Raw genomic sequence first — 15,856 nt, 5'->3', positions numbered from 1 at the left:
GCCAATCACAATGCACTGGGTCAGCTGGCCAATCAGAGCAGACTGCGCTTGTCAAAGGAAGGGGCTTTGTTGAAAACGACGTGTTTGAGAGAGGCGGGGCATAGAGGACCTACAATAATGTACAGTATTTGAAAAATAATGTGTTTTTTTAACATTAAAGCATGCCAACATATTCTGTTACACCAAATACACAAAATAATGATCTTTAAAATAGCATCATATTTTAATTAATTAAATTAATTTTAATTAAAGACCCCTTTAAAGACCAAAAGCACCACCATGTTCTAGAACAGACTAGCATTCGAGTAGTTCAGTCTAGAGACAGCAAGTGCTTAGACAAGTTTTGCAGCATGTTTATATAGGAACGTGAAGTTCATCTGGTTTCTGGCTGACGTGGATAGCATTATCTGTAATCAAGCTAAATGAACAGTGGCATTATGTTTAATTACATTTACATTTAATCATTTATCAGACGCTTTTATCCAAAGCGACTTACAAAAAGCAATCAGACCAACAAGAGAACAACAGTACACAAGTGCTGTGACAAGTCTCAGTTAGTCTAGCACAGGACACATAGCAAGGAGAATAGAATACAATAGAGTAGAATAGAATAGGAAAGTGCTAGTATTAATTGGTCAGATGCTGACAAGAAAGTTTTTTAAACTGGCTGAAGACTCAGGTGCTCAAATTGAGTTATGGCAGTTACGACTTCTCCTTTTTAAATAAAAAACAAGAAATGTTTTATATATATATATATATATATATATATATATATACACACACACACACGCAGTATATATGTATATGTGTGTGTGTTTGTGTGTGTATATATATATATATATATATATGTATATAATAAAAATTATAAAAAATAGAATAGAAATAGAATAGAGAGAGCTAATGTTAGAGGGTAGTTTTTTTAATAAATAAAAAGAAAAGTAGTTAAAATAGAAAAAAAATAGATAGATGGAAGAGATGTGTCTTTAGCTGTTTCTTGAAGATGTCTAAAGACCGCATGGATTGAGTTGGGCAGGTCATTCCACCTGCAGGGAATAGTTAAGGTAAAAGTCAGGAAAATTAATTTTGTGCCTCTTTGGGATGGCACTATAATGCACTGTTTACTTGCAGAGTGCAAGCTTACTGAAGTGGCTTACAAGAAGACAATAAATTCTGTACTTGCTAGGTTGAGTTGGAGGTGGTATTCTTCCATACAAGCAGAGATGTCTACCAGGCAAACTGAAATCCATGCAGACACTATGGGATCCTCTTTCTGGAATGACAAGAAGAGCTGCATATTGTCAGGGTAGCAGTGGTAGGAAAATCCATTTGCCTAGTGATGTTGTGTATTTCAAAAAGAAGAGGGGGCCAAGCACCGAACCCTGAGGTACTCTGAGGTTAGTTGATGTGACACAAAAAAAAATACCCTGGAGGATCTATTTGTGAGGCCTCAAACCAGTGCAATTTTTGGATATCCAGTTTGGAGAGGGAAGACAACGGGATTTGGTGATTTACTGTGTATAATGCAACACTAAAAATCCAGTAGAATGAGTATGCATAATCTTCAGTGACGGATAGCAAGGTAGTCTCTGTTGAATATCTGTACTTGTAGCTTGACTTATTGCTATCTTGCATGTTGTTCTCTGACCATGAAGGGGACTGAGGGAAATGTCTTGAATAGATTGTGAGAATCTGAATTTTTGGGGAACTTGTTGTCAAATCACAAACATTGTCAACTTAGGGTCAAACTGTCATTGTCTCATCGTGACCTCATTCCTGACAGGTGTGGTATTTGCTCGCTATATCCTGACTGGCTGCTGGAAGAACCTGATCGACACGCTGTCCACGCCACTCACAGGGCGCATGGCGGGAAGCTCTAGAGGTCTCGCCTTTATTCTTGGAGCAGAGGGAGTTAAAGAGCAAACTCAGAGGGAGAGAGACACCATCTGCCTCAGCCTGGATGGTCTACGCAAGGCTGCGACACTCAGCTGTGCTCTGGGTAACATCACATGTCATTAATTTTAGCCTTTTCATTTCCATTTCAGCTCACTTATACTGTTCCCTCACACATTAATCTTTTGCATACGGTCCATCAGAGTGGAAGATGGGACACTAATGGAAATGGTATGTCTGTTGGGCCTTAATTTTTTGTCACTTAGGTGTAGCGGCCAACTGTGCCTCAGCACTTGCCCAGATGGCAGCAGCATCATGTGTTCAGGAGGAGAAAGAGGAGAAGGAATTGGGGGAGACTGGAGATGCCATTGCTCAAGGTATTTATACACATTTCACAACATATGTGTGACATATTTCACTTTGCATCACTGTATTCAGAGACATGTGTGGGGACTGATATTGTACTAGTACTGGGTCCATTACTGTGCTCTGACAGATACCATGCAGCATATGTTACATGCTGTAAATGTTGGCATAAATTGGCAGCAGAACAAATTTCAATGCCAGTATTCATACCTGCATAGAGCTGCTGTTGCACAGAGTACATGAGCACACACAAAAGCATTTTTGGGAAAGGAAAGAGAACGTTTAGATCGTTTTGATCTAAACAAATTTGTATTACTTCCTTTCAAGTTCCTTACAAGTTTTCATAACATCATTAGTTTTATAATGTGACTATCACAGGCCCAACATATTACTTTATTTTAACAAAAAAAGATGAACGGGAGTTAAACAGTTTTAAAACAGTTAGGTAAAACTTACTAACCTCAGATCATCAGTTCAAACCCTACTGAACTTATATTCAATCACCTTAGGTGAACTTGCATGTGTCTGTGTTATAGTTAAGCAGCGTGTTGAACAGAAACTCGAACAGATGGGCCGCTGTCAGGGCGTGAGGCTGCACATGGCCCATGTGCTCTGCATGGACGCTATACTCAATGTGGGGCTGGAAATGGGCAGCCATAACCACGATTGCTGGCCTCACGTGTTCAGGTACAACACTCATCTCTTTAAGGTTAGGTATCGATTGGGTTTTTTACAATACCGGTGCCAAATCGATACTTTTAAAACGGTACCGGTGCCTGAACCGATGCTTAAAAAAAAAGATCCACAAAAAAACGATGGATAACATTAAAGAACATTAAAAATATTTAAAATAAATATACATAGCATTCACATGTTCCTCGGATGCTCTCATTTCCCGAGTTGTGCTTCCCTTACTCTAAGATCTTCGCTGGAGGAAACAGCTGTGGTGTGATGAGGGGTGAACAGCGAAAACTTTACAGTAGATGGGAAACCGATTGCTCCCTCGTGACCTTTTGTAAACTGTATGTATGACAAAGAACATAAATTTGTCATAAATACAAAGAACACACACCTTGTGTCCTCTGTTTCTGTTTGAGTCCGCTCGTGCTGCGCCGCCGCGGTCTGTGGATTGAATAGCGCACTGAAAGACGGGGAGGAGACGAAGTACAAGAATTTGTGTACAGTTTATGGAGCTAATCACTATAGCCCAGCTAAAAATGGCCTAGCAATGCCCATGCTTCTTACGTCTATTTCGGAGAACCAGGACAAATATTTCAATCAATCGCTCAGGCATTTAAGTGGCACCGAAATGAGGCACCGAAATCTGCGTTCTGATTCAGTTCTAGTACATACCGGTTACTAGTGCTGTGTTCGATACATCGATACGATGATGTATCATCACAGAGATTTGACGATACGAGTATCGATACAGCTGTCTCTGTATCGATATTGTGGCACATGCGCAGCAGTGGACCCCGCTTAATTTGAATACAAGAACACCGTTTAAAATGGAGTAGAAAAGTGTGAGGTTTCTAAAAAAAATTAACGAATAGAGCATAATATATAGGCTATAAAAAAGTTTAATCTGGCCGCAGAGGAACACAACCGGGGTTGCCTCCCAGATAGCACACGCATGTCTGCAAGATGTCTGTTAAAGATCTTTTGATCTGGAAAGCATCTGCTGTGTACAAACATCTGCCAGACGTCTATAAGATGTCAGTTTTACATACATTCTAAATCATAAACATCTTAAAGACATCTAATAGATGTCTATTTGACATCTAAAATGAAACATATAGACCAGTGATGGGCAAACTTGGCCCTTCCAGGCTACTTTCCTGCAGAGATTTGATCCAACCCTGATAAAACTCACCTGCCTGTAGCCTTCTAGTAGTCTTGAAGACAATGATTAGCTGGTTCAGGTGTGTTTGATTAGGGTTGGAGCTAAACTCTGAAGGAAAGTGGCCTGGAAGGGCCAAGTTTGCCCACCCCTGCTATAGACGTATTGCAGATGAGCAAACACTCTAAAAAAAATGTCTTCCAGATGTAAATGCAGTCTCCGCGATGTATGTGTGCTATCATGGCTGATATAAAGAGACGTAATCCCCGAAACAGATCTTCACACTTGCGCAATACGGAATTAGTGTGTTACTTATCTTTGTCAACCTGGCAACCATGTTTATGCGCGCTCTCTCCACTGTGGATAAATGCGCTTGCTTTCTGAAAACACCGGTTAGCTTGCAGTTTAGCGATCTCCACTTCAATGTTCTATTCTCAGAAAAGTGTAATTCATCAAGTGTTCGTTTAGAGAGGTTGTGTATGTATGATTGACCACTGTTTTGCAGCGTTTCTCTATTAACAGTGAAGCTGTGGCTTTAATTGCTTTAGAAATGACGATGTTACCAGCTGCTTGTTGAGAAAGACAATGTAGCTCTTCAGCGATTAAGCTGTTTTATTGATAAAATTGCGGGGCAGCGCTACAAAGTTTGTCTGAGCGTTAAAAAGAATTTCTGTGTGCGCACAGCGTGATCTAGTGACTAAACATGTGTGAGTGAGCTACAGTGAAGACAGCGCATTAGTTTAGAACTCTTCTCATTTTTATTTTTATTTTTTAAACGTAGAGAGTGTGTTGATTTGTGCAATGATAACCTACCAGCAATGTGAATGTGACAGGTTAAGCGTCTTTAATATTCGTTTAGTTTTTTTATTATAATTTGTTTCCATTTTAATGGTTGTGTATATTTTACATGGGAAGACACGCCCACTGGGGTGGAGCTGCGTCTTGACATTGAGCTCACCTGTGTGGCGCAATCACTGAGGTGTGTTAGTGGCTTTATAAAAAGCAGGTCTAAGTGTGGTGTTTTGATTCTTCTTCTGTGTGCATGTTTTGTGGGCAGAAAACGTCTTTGGGCTTATATTTCCCGTCGCTTTCCCCTGGTGAGTCACCTGATTTATTGTTTTTTTCCACAGTCGCAGATCAGTCTAAATATGTATTTGTTATTAGGGATGTGTGTGAAGGACGAGCGCAGGTAGCATAAAGTTACAATAGTCTAAAAATCTCGCTTGGGAGGTAAGGAACTTTATTGTGGGTTCTTTTTTTTGGGAAGGGGGAAATCGTTTGAAACTGTTACACTATTCGTGTTTTTATTTATTTATTATATTTGTATTTCAGGTGTGGCCTAAGGGCGCTAGCAGTTTTGAACCGCTGATTTACAGTGTTTCAAAGACTATTCTGCCCAATTGATTTGTACGATATGTTTGAGTATGTGTTGGACATTCTTTTTTTTTTGTCTGTGGTAAAAGTATATTAAACTAACAGGCTTTCGTGTAAACCGCAGACTGAAAGGCTATGTGTTGGAGCCCACCAGGCACGCCCGCACCGGCTCAGGCTCTCCACATGGGCAGCCATCAGAAGATTTAGTAGAAAACTTAGCAGAAGCCTTAGCAGAAGTACTTAGCAGAAGAAGACATGGGCGGAACTGTGCGTGAGCCTTTTAAGGTCTGAGAAGATTCACGCCTCTCAGGCTGAAATTCCAAGCGGGAGGTTGGAAATACTGGAGAGTTTTACGACCCTTTGTGTGAGAGCATGGTAATTTGCATACGGAACTCATTGGGTGTTGATGCAAAATTATTAAAGGTTCTTAGAACACTAATATGTTGCATAGGTATAAACATATAATATGCACTCTCAATTAGATCATCCGAAGACGAATTCATAGTATATGTAAGGTTACATGAATGAGTGATCCTATCATAAAAATGTATAAAACGGTATACAATACAAAAGACAATATACAAGAGCAGCAATAATATACACAATGACCTGAAGGATATGTGTGTTCATTCAAAGAAAGGTTTTCCTATGAACTAATTAGAGAAGAGTCCATTTTTATGGGCATTATGTGTCTGTTTTAGAGAGACTTGAGTAAGAGCTGCTCTGCCCGCATTCCTTGGAGCAATAAAACTAGTGTTATCAGATGGTTTGTCTTTGGTTGCCATGGAACCAGAGGCCTGTTCTGCCCTTTTGAGGTGTTAGTTGCATTTCGGGGGAAGGGTCCATACACCCTCATAGTTGGCCCTTTGGTTAGGTGAGGGGGTGTTAGATATTATTTGTTAAATATAACAAATAGTTGTCTGATTGGTCCAAATGCTACACGTGAATCCATTTGTTTTTTTTTCTTTTTGTGCGTGACCTTAATTTGTGTTTTTGATTTTGAAACAGCAGCTAGTGCATTAGTGTATTTTTTTATTTTTATTTTTTTTGTACTTTCCTCTCCTTTTTTTTTCTCCTCTATTCAGACCGTCACTATGGAGGATGAGATGCAGCAATTGCGAGACTTGGTGGCCCAACTTAAGGCTGATAACGAACGCCTGCGTCAAGAATGATTCGAGGTTCAGGCAAGTCCTAGTGTTGCGCCCTCTGAGTCTAATGATAGGGGGGTGAACATGGGCCCAAGGTCTCCCTCCAATGGTAATTCAGTAGTGACGGAAAGGTTGATTTATGTCCCTAGGGAGAGGAAATGTCCTGTTTTTAGAGGCCACACTGGAATTCCTTTGACTGACTGGTTGGAGGAAGTAAAGACCAGTATGCGTGTTCGCCACTTATCCATTATTGATAAAGCACACTTTCTGTATGTTAATTTAAGGGAAGACCTAAGTTCTGGAAGATCCAGAGAGAGTTATTCAAATACTTACGGAGCTGTATGGCTGCCCTGATTCATACATTGTTTTGCAGGAGAATTTCTTTTCTTGACGACAACTAGAGGGGGAGACACTTCAGGAATTTCCACATGCCCTCCTTGGCTTAATGTCAAAAGTAATTAAAAATGCTCCAAATGGTATGCGTAATTCTGAGGTTATTTTGCGTGATCAATTTGTAGAGTATGTGATTCTGCCCTTCGAAGGGAATTAAAGCAGTTTGTACGCCGAAACCCTAGGGTTACTTTACATGACGTTAGAGGGGAAGCTATTAGATGGGAATGGGAGGGCATGATGAGGGGTACTAGGGACCGTAGTTTTTCAACCTCTTCTACCCATGGGCTGCAGTATGGGGTTTATGGGTCTGCGCCAATGTCTACAGGCTCTGAATTAACTGAGCTAAAAGAGATGCTTAAAAAGCAGCAAGAACAGCTTGATCAGTTAACCCGTAATGTGTCTTCGCTTCAGAATGCCCTAAGAAATTTCCATTCTACTACAAGTACTGTTAATTGGGGTTCAGTTATCTGTAGGAGGTACCAACAGCCTGGCCATTTTGCCCGCGAGTGTAGTTCTCACAGTGTGCCATCAAGGGTTAATCCATCTCGCTCACGTCCCCCTCAGCCATTAGTGCAAAGGTCCCAGCCCCTTGTTTCTTTTCAGGAAAGCTAGAACCTTCTGTGCTATTGAGCCATAGTTCAGAAGGGTATGTTTGCCTCCGATGCTGTTTTTCCTGATGTAGAGAATATGGCCCCCTTATTGTCTCCATGCCCCCATGTGACTATTAGTGTGGGTGGGGTGTTAGTTCCCTGTTTGTTAGACACTGGCTCAATGGTGTCAACTGTCACTGAAAGCTTTTTTTTTGAAGAACTTTGAGCCTTGGTGTTTGGAGAAACTTCACTCTTGTCATTGGTTGCAGCTTAAGGCTGCCAATGGCCTCGATATCCCGTACATAGGCTATTTAGAGCTGGATGTCGAAGTCTTTGGTAAAGTGATTCCTAAATGTGGCGTGCTCATAGTTAAAGATCCCCCAGGTACTACTACTCGGGTCTCCGGTGTTCTGGGCATGAATGTTACTCGAGAATGTTATAATGAATTGTTTGGACAATATGGGCCGGCCCTTTTTGAAGCAGCTTTAGTGCAGCATGCCCCTAATTCTTGGCAAAAAGCCCTACAGAAATACCATCAAGTTCAAGTAAATGCCCCCTTGGATTCTTCAGCCCGAGTTCGGGTTCGAGGATGTAGGTGTATTCTTGTACCAGGAGGCACCATGACGTTTATTCCTGCTACTTGTTCACAGCAACATGCTGGATTGACCGTAGTGTTTGAGCCCTCTAGTGGTGGGTTGGCAGCTGGTCTTATGGCTTTCCCTGCCATTGTTAAGGTAGCTTGTGGACAGGTTTATGTTCCAGTTATCAATGTAGGGTTGGTTGATGTTAACCTTTTATGCACAAACTGTTCTGGGTACCATTAGTCCAGTAACTGTGGTGAGTTTACCCCCAGGTGTTGAGGATGTTCCATTGAGTGTGCAGGCCACCGTCTCTTCCTAGGTAATTACCGGTTCCCTGCAGGACAAGATAGATGCTGTTGATCTGTCTCCGTTAACTTCTGAAGAACAGTGTCAGGTTAGGGCGCTGCTATTTAAATATTCTTCTGTGTTTTCAGCACATGATGGCAATTTGGGTTGTACCACCTTGATCATGCATGCTATTCCCTTGATTGATGAGGTTCCCGTTAGGCAGCGTTATAGACTCATTCCTCCATCTATGAGGCAGTCAAGGCTCATATTAATCAGTTGTTGGAAACCCAAATTATAAGAGAAAGTAGCAGCCCCTATTCTTCTCCCATTGTCCTGGTAAAGAAAAAGGATGGTAGCCTGCGAATGTGTGTTGATTATCGTCAACTGAACAGTAAGACAAGAAAAGATTTGTTCCCATTACCAAGAATTGAGGAATCCTTGGATGCTATTTCAGGTGCCAGGTGGTTCAGTAAAATGGACCTCACGAGTGGCTACAATCAGGTCCCGGTGGCTGAGAAGGACAAGATGAAAACGGCCATCTGTACACCTTTTGGGCTATATGAGTGGAACAGGATAGCCTTCGGCCTGTGCAATGCACCTAGCACATTTCAGAGACTGATGGAGCGCATGTTTGGCTCGCAACATTTTCAATCATTGTTGCTTTATCTGGATGATGTTATAATGTTTTCTTCCACAGTGTCTGAGCACTTGCAACGACTGGAGGTGGTCCTGAAATGTCTACAACAAGAAGGCTTAAAGGCCAAACTGGAAAAGTGTTCGTTCTTCCGGCCTGAGGTGAGCTACTTGGGGCATTTGATTTCTGACCAGGGGGTGGCGACTGACCCTAAGAAAATTGAGGCAGTTGCTAATTGGCAGCCTCCTCAGCAGGTCTCAGAACTTCGGTCCTTTCTGGGCTTTGCAAGTTATTATAGGAGGTTTGTGGAGGGTTTTGCCAAGCTGGCTGCCCCACTTCATCGCCTAGTAGCTGACCTAACTGGGGCCAAGAGAAGGAGTACAGCCCGGTCTTGCAAGGAGGCTTGGACAGAGGAGTGTCAGCAGAGTTTTGATACCCTGAATCAGCGGTTGGTGAGTTCCCCCCTGTTGGCTTACGCTGACTTCTCACTGCCATTCATCTTAGAAGTGGATGCGAGTTACAGCGGATTTGGAGCAGTCCTGTCGCAGGAACAGGAGGGCAGAGTTTGACCAGTAGCCTATGCTAGTCGGGGATTAAGAATTTGAGAGAGGAATATGTCCAATTATAGTTCCATGAAACTGGAATTCCTGGCCCTTAAATGGGCAATGACTGAGAAGTTTCGTGAGTATTTACTTGGACATAAGTGTGTGGTATACACTGATAATAACCCTCTGAGTTACCTCAATACTGCTAAATTGGGTGCTTTAGAACAGAGGTGGGCTGCTCAACTTGCCGATTTTGATTTCAGCATCAAGTATCGTTCGGGAAGCAGTAATCGGAATGCTGATGCACTCTCACGACAGCACCCTGCTGGGCCTGTACTGATAGGTATGATTCCAGGAAGTTCTCTGCCCGAGCCTCTCCAACAAGTCGCTTCCATCAGACCTCTGAATGAATGCGTACAAGCATCCATCACCGCTTTCCCTAGCTATACTTCTGCATATTTGCGTGGGCTGCAGGAAACGGATGCAGTGTTGGGAGCGTTTCTGAAGTTGTGGAGAAAGGGGAAATATCCTTCAAGTGAAGAGCGGCAGGGGTTGTGCACAGATGCAGGTAGACTCCTGAAACGGTGGAAACGTCTAAGGATGAAAGATGGCATATTGTATTGCCAGTGCCACCATTCCCAGGGTGGTGAGGCTTTTTTTCAGCTTTTGCTCCCAGCATCTTTAAAGACTATAGTGATGCAGCAGCTTCATGATGAGCATGGTCATCAGGGAGTGGAACGTACAACAGAGCTGGTGTGACAAAGATGTTTTTGGCCAGGAATGTCTGAGGATGTGAAGCGATGGTGCCAACAATGTGAACGCTGCACTGTTGCTAAGGATGTTTTCGCTCGAGTCCAGACATATATGGGCCATTTGTTGGCTTCAAGGCCTAACCAAATCCTGGCTATTGATTTTACATTGATTGAGCCATCACAGAATGGAATGGAGAATGTTCTTGTCCTGACTGATGTGTTTTCCAAATACACCCAGGTGTATAGGAGGTGCCTACTCTCAACCAGAGAGCATCTACGGTGGCAAAAGTGTTGGTTAATGAGTGGTTCTACAAGTTTGGCGTTCCCAGTCGCATCCACTCAGACCAGAGGAAGAACTTCGAAAGTATCCTTATTCATCAATTGTGTGAGTTGTATGGCATTGAACGGAGCCGGACCACTCCAGCCCATCCTACTGGAAATGGTCAATGCGAGCGATTTAATCGCACACTGCACAATTTATTGCGCATTCTGCCCTCTTGCAAGAAGAAAAACTGGGCTGCATACCTCCCTCAAGTGTTTTTTTTCCTATAATACTACCCCACACCAGTCCACTAGTCAATCTCCATATTTCTTAATGTTTGGGCAAGATCCACAATTGCCCGTTGATTTTCTCTTGGGTAGAATTGAGGCTCCCAATCAAGGTAGTGTTCACGACTGGATTTATGACCATCAGGCTAGACTTCAAGTGGCCTTTGATGGGGCCAGAAGTCACATGAAGGCTGCAGCGGACCGTATAAAAGACCGAAATGATCGGAGAGTACAGGATGACCCTTAAAGTCAAGGTCAGTTGGTGTATTTGCGGGACCTTTGTGTGCAAGGCCGGTGCAAAGATTCAAGATTGTTGGAGTTCTGTGGTTTATAAAGTGCTGCGAGCCCCTACACCAGGTGGGTCGGTGTACACCATTGCCCCGTTGATGATTTGGAAAAAGTTAGACATGTGCATCGTACTCGGTTAAGAGCTCAACCATCTGGGCGGAATTTAGCAGAGCCTTCTAACTCCCTTTCCGAATCTGATCAAGCCTCCATGGAATCTGGAGAAGATCTATTGGATGACGAAATGTGTTTACTGGTGTCGTCAGAGCAAGAAATTTCTCCTCCGGTTATAGTACCAATTGCTGTTTGTTTACTAACGCCTCCTTCCACTCATGCTCCGTCCCTGCGTTGAGGCCCTGAGGGTACCTCAGTGTCATCTAGTAGTGTCCCTGATCTTGAGCTTCCTGTAGTCCATGATTTCTCGCCTAGTGATCCTTCAGTGGCGTCAGAGGGCACAGTTCCTGCTGTAAGAGCACCGTTACGTCGGACTACCCGAACAACTGCAGGCTACCATTCCAATGTCCATCACTTGCCAGAGACAATGGGGGGTAGAGGGGGAATTGTGAATTCTCAGATAATTGTAACTAACAGTGTTTCCACTCTCTTTAGGCCTTGGAGTTAATATCACGCATTACACACGCACGCACACACACGCTATGCACGTTATACAAACAAACCCGTTACACATGCATATACTTGTTTTTGATCTTTGTTAATGTGTAAAATGGGGAAAAGGGCAACTGGGTTGTAAATTCTAATAGTTATGGGTTTGCTCTGACCACGTTATTCTCTTTTCTCATGTTGGGGTGTAGGGAGGGGCTTCATTGTGTCTGAAACTTAAGGTTTCATGGAAGCGAAATCGGCATTGAGAAAACGGCACTGCATCAACCTTACTCAAGCCGAGTTTCTGAACTTTATTTATTTTCTTCGTTTTTTTTCCCACCTTGGTTTATATGGGGTGTTTAACTGAAATGTAAAACTGACTCAACGTGTCTTGATTGTATCAGATAATTTTGTTGTATTTGACCCGTGGTTGTGCGGGGTAATAAATTTGCATATGCAAAGTATTGTATGTTTAATTTGATTCATTTCCTCTTCACGATCTTCATATGTACTTTGGTGGTTTTAATGAGTTATCCGGAGTTTATTTATTGACAGGTTTAAAACACCCTGTCTGGCGCCCGAACAAAAGTATTGATTAAGTTTTTGTTTTACTCTTAGGGCCACCACTGTTACAAGACCATGATCTTAAGAGGCACAGCAAGTTCAACTCTGTGATTTGTAGAGCTGGAAACTTACTTTTTATTTGTTGTATAAAATTACATTCTACATATTTAATGAAATTCAATATTTATTTACTGATTTGCATTAGTAGTGTTAAATTGAAAATTGTTATACATATTTGAATTTAAAAATGACATTTCTTTTTATTTTTTTTTCCAAAAGCAAATACCCACACTGAGTTTGTTGTGATATTCCTCAGAGTGATTGAGTATGTGAGTTCACTGGAACACACGCACTTCAGTGACGGCGGCTCCCAGCCTCCCATCGCCATCACACAGGCGCAGCAGGCCGTGGCAGTGGACCTGCAGCTGGAGTTCAGCGGAGAGGCCAGTCCAGAGCTGGAACTGGGCCTCAGCCATCCAGTTATCCAGCCGCTTTCCATCCAGGAGCTCTTGAGAGAAAGCAGTCACGGTAAAGGATTCGACCTGCGGGGAGGCAGTCTGCTCACAGGCACCAGTGCCGCCAAAGCCGTCTGCACGCTTTCCACACAAGCTGACAGGTACCAAGCAAAAAGATCTTTCACTGTCTGCATCTGCCCATCTTCATTTTTCCATCTGTTTTTTTTTTTTAAGCTAAGAGGAATGCTTTATCTTAATGTTAATTAGGAATTGAATTGTAATGCGTTTTGTGTCTTATGGGTTGTCATGACTGAAATGTTTAGACCGTGTAATCAGAATTTGTGTCAACCCAAAAGTAATTGATTATTTCACATGAATAACTCAAGCAAAGTGGAATATGCAGTTCTGCTTGTGGTTAGTTTTTTAGCAAACAACTCCAAACATCTTTCAAACCTTTGATTTCTAACTGGAGTTATGTGGAAAATGGCCACTAGGGGGACCAGTAAGGTCATAATTAGGTAGGCATTTTTGGTCCATCCAGTGCTCTCTGTGCTCTATGTAGGAGTTAAAATCAGTGTGTACATCATATTATTATTTTGCCTTTATTGCAGTGCTACTGTATGTGGGCTTTTCTGAATGTGATTTCTATCAGTTCTGTCCTTAAGATGTTTGTAATGTGTTTTTGTATTGGCTCTCAGCTCTCAGTAAGAAACAGACCAATTTGGTTATCTTAAAATTAGAACATGATCTTAAGAAGCACAGCCACAAGTGTAATACTTGTGATTTGCAGAGCTGGAAACATCTGTTTTATGTTGTAGCAATTACATTGTGAAGTCTGTATTTAAATAATTTGCACAAAGCCTTTAAAAGAAGGATTAAGAAATATACTGTAGGATGTTGTTGAGTATCTCATACAGGGGAAAACCCAATAGAGATACCATTTGTTTACCTCTTCCCATTGAACAGTTAATCTTTATGTAAGTGATGGGACTAAAACGGCTACTGACAGATGTTTCTAGCATAGCGCCGATCCCGTGGGTGCTTGAGCTCAGAATGGCTGCACACCTATGGAAAAACACAAAATATTCTCCATTAACTTAAACCAATCAAAAAATAGACTGAGATTTGGGAACCTCTCTGAGTTCTCACATCATGTCCCTGCATGTCGTAATACACAGCCAGTAATCTCGAAAGATGCAAGAGTTGAATCAGACTCATCATTATATTTATGATGTAATAGCAGCATGTATTTATAGTTAGTTTTAGCATGGCTATTCATTGTGTGTTAGAGTATATGCCACATTGTGTATGTACCCGATTGTCCATCACTGTTGTTCTCACATGTCTGTTTATGTTTTAACATGCAGCTGATGTGTATGTCCTGCAGGCTGTTCGAGGATGCAGTGAATAAACTCAACCTAGTGGCTCTTGTGGGTTTCCTGCATCAGCTCAGAAAAGCTTCACAGTTTCAACTCTTTGATTCGGTCACAGAAACTGGAGACTATTCCTTAGCCATGCCAGGTACCCAAAAATTATTGACACATACTACGAGAATAAAGTCGAAATACTACGAGAATAAAGTCGAAATACTACGAGAATAAGTAAAATTATTAAACTCGCGTTTGAATCATCAGTGGCAACGAAAAACACAGCGGCCTAGCGTGAGGGGAAGCCCCAGCTTAGCGTGCGCTGAGGCCGGGATAGAGTGAGCTGAGGCGGGCTGGACTCCGCTTTGTCCACGGTGAAAGTTGATGTATTCCCTCAGCGACCAGCACAGATCAGCTCTAGGCATGACGAAGCAGATATCGTCCTCTTTTGGAAGACCAAACAAAGTAGTTTCGCTTTCACAACGAAGCACGCAGCGTTCTCAGGACATGGCTGCAGCGTCAACAATACTACAGCGAGAATAAAAGTTACGCCTTCTTTCTTTGCGTTTCATTTGGGCGGCGTTATGCAAATCTTCCCAGAGTGTGACGTAGGTATGTGGGGGAGTGTTAGAACGAGCCGTTTTAGGTAGGTGTGGTTAACTCTTAACTTTTATAAAGAATATCTCTTTGGTTTTGAGACTTTAGTGTTTGCAACTTTACAGATCTTCTTTATGCACCAAGAGCTTGTAACACTCCAAAGAGAAAGGAAAAATTGAAATCGCATCATATGAACCCTTTAATTTAACTTCTCCTGGTGCTCTCAATCCGGGCCATTTGCATGCGCATTAAAGGCTGTACTCTCAAAATATTATAACTTTAATTTCTACGATTTAAATTCTCGAAACATTTCGACTTTATTCTCAAAACATTTCGACTTTATTCTTGTAGTATTTTGACTTTATTCTCGTAATTTCAACTTTATTCTCGAAATATTACGACTTTAATCTCGTAATCTTAGATTTTTAATTTTTTTAACGTGGCACTAAAACGCCGTCGTATAATTTAGGCTAATTTATTTTATAAATGTTATTTACTTTTATGTTTTTTTTTATTGTTAGAAAATAATGAAGTCAGAGAAATCTGGGTTTTAAAGAACATTATTCAGACAAATCCCACATTTTGGTAACAGGGTTGAACAAAGTGCTAGTCTCATATAAAACTAATATTAAATTATTGAAGTACTATTGAGCACACAGAATATTCACATAATATTTAGTTTGACCTCCTAAAGTCAATGAACAACATTTTCTAAAGGTTATGCACCTTATTTCACCAACACATTCGAAACATTTAGACTTTTTAGGAGTTTTAAAGCCCATTTTTTTTTTCTTGTTTCCTTCACCTCATTTGGTTTTCATTAAAGGGGAGGCAAAGTCGACCCAGGACAAGCGTAGCGCCCTCCACCTCTTCCGGCTGGGAGAGGCCATGCTTCGCATTGTGAAGAACAAGAGCAGAGCGCTGCTGCACATGATGAGAGCCTGGAGCGTGGTGGCACCCCACCTGGTGGAGGTATAATAAGACAAACCCCTCATGTGGCTAACACATCCTTAAAGGCGATGAAACCGAAATAGC

The 15,856-nt window shown here is 41.8% G+C and overlaps 1 protein-coding gene across 1 annotated transcript in view; it reads left to right on the top strand.

Annotated features, from left to right (window-relative positions):
• The window catches only part of LOC107664695 (brefeldin A-inhibited guanine nucleotide-exchange protein 3-like), a 67,978-nt gene that overhangs the window by 37,910 nt on the left and 14,212 nt on the right, over nucleotides 1-15,856 (top strand). The window contains exons 16-21 of the mRNA XM_016455336.1: nucleotides 1,781-1,996; nucleotides 2,157-2,267; nucleotides 2,793-2,943; nucleotides 12,719-13,018; nucleotides 14,245-14,378; nucleotides 15,648-15,793. Of these exons, the coding sequence (XP_016310822.1) occupies nucleotides 1,781-1,996; nucleotides 2,157-2,267; nucleotides 2,793-2,943; nucleotides 12,719-13,018; nucleotides 14,245-14,378; nucleotides 15,648-15,793 (1,058 nt within the window). The remainder of the gene's footprint in view (nucleotides 1-1,780; nucleotides 1,997-2,156; nucleotides 2,268-2,792; nucleotides 2,944-12,718; nucleotides 13,019-14,244; nucleotides 14,379-15,647; nucleotides 15,794-15,856) is intronic.

The sequence above is a fragment of the Sinocyclocheilus anshuiensis genome, unplaced genomic scaffold (genome assembly GCF_001515605.1).
Source record: "Sinocyclocheilus anshuiensis isolate Anshui unplaced genomic scaffold, SAMN03320099.WGS_v1.1 scaffold455, whole genome shotgun sequence".
Taxonomy (NCBI): domain Eukaryota; kingdom Metazoa; phylum Chordata; class Actinopteri; order Cypriniformes; family Cyprinidae; genus Sinocyclocheilus; species Sinocyclocheilus anshuiensis.
The sequence above is the reverse complement of the archived record's forward strand: the minus strand, read 5'-3'. Positions and strand labels throughout refer to the sequence as shown.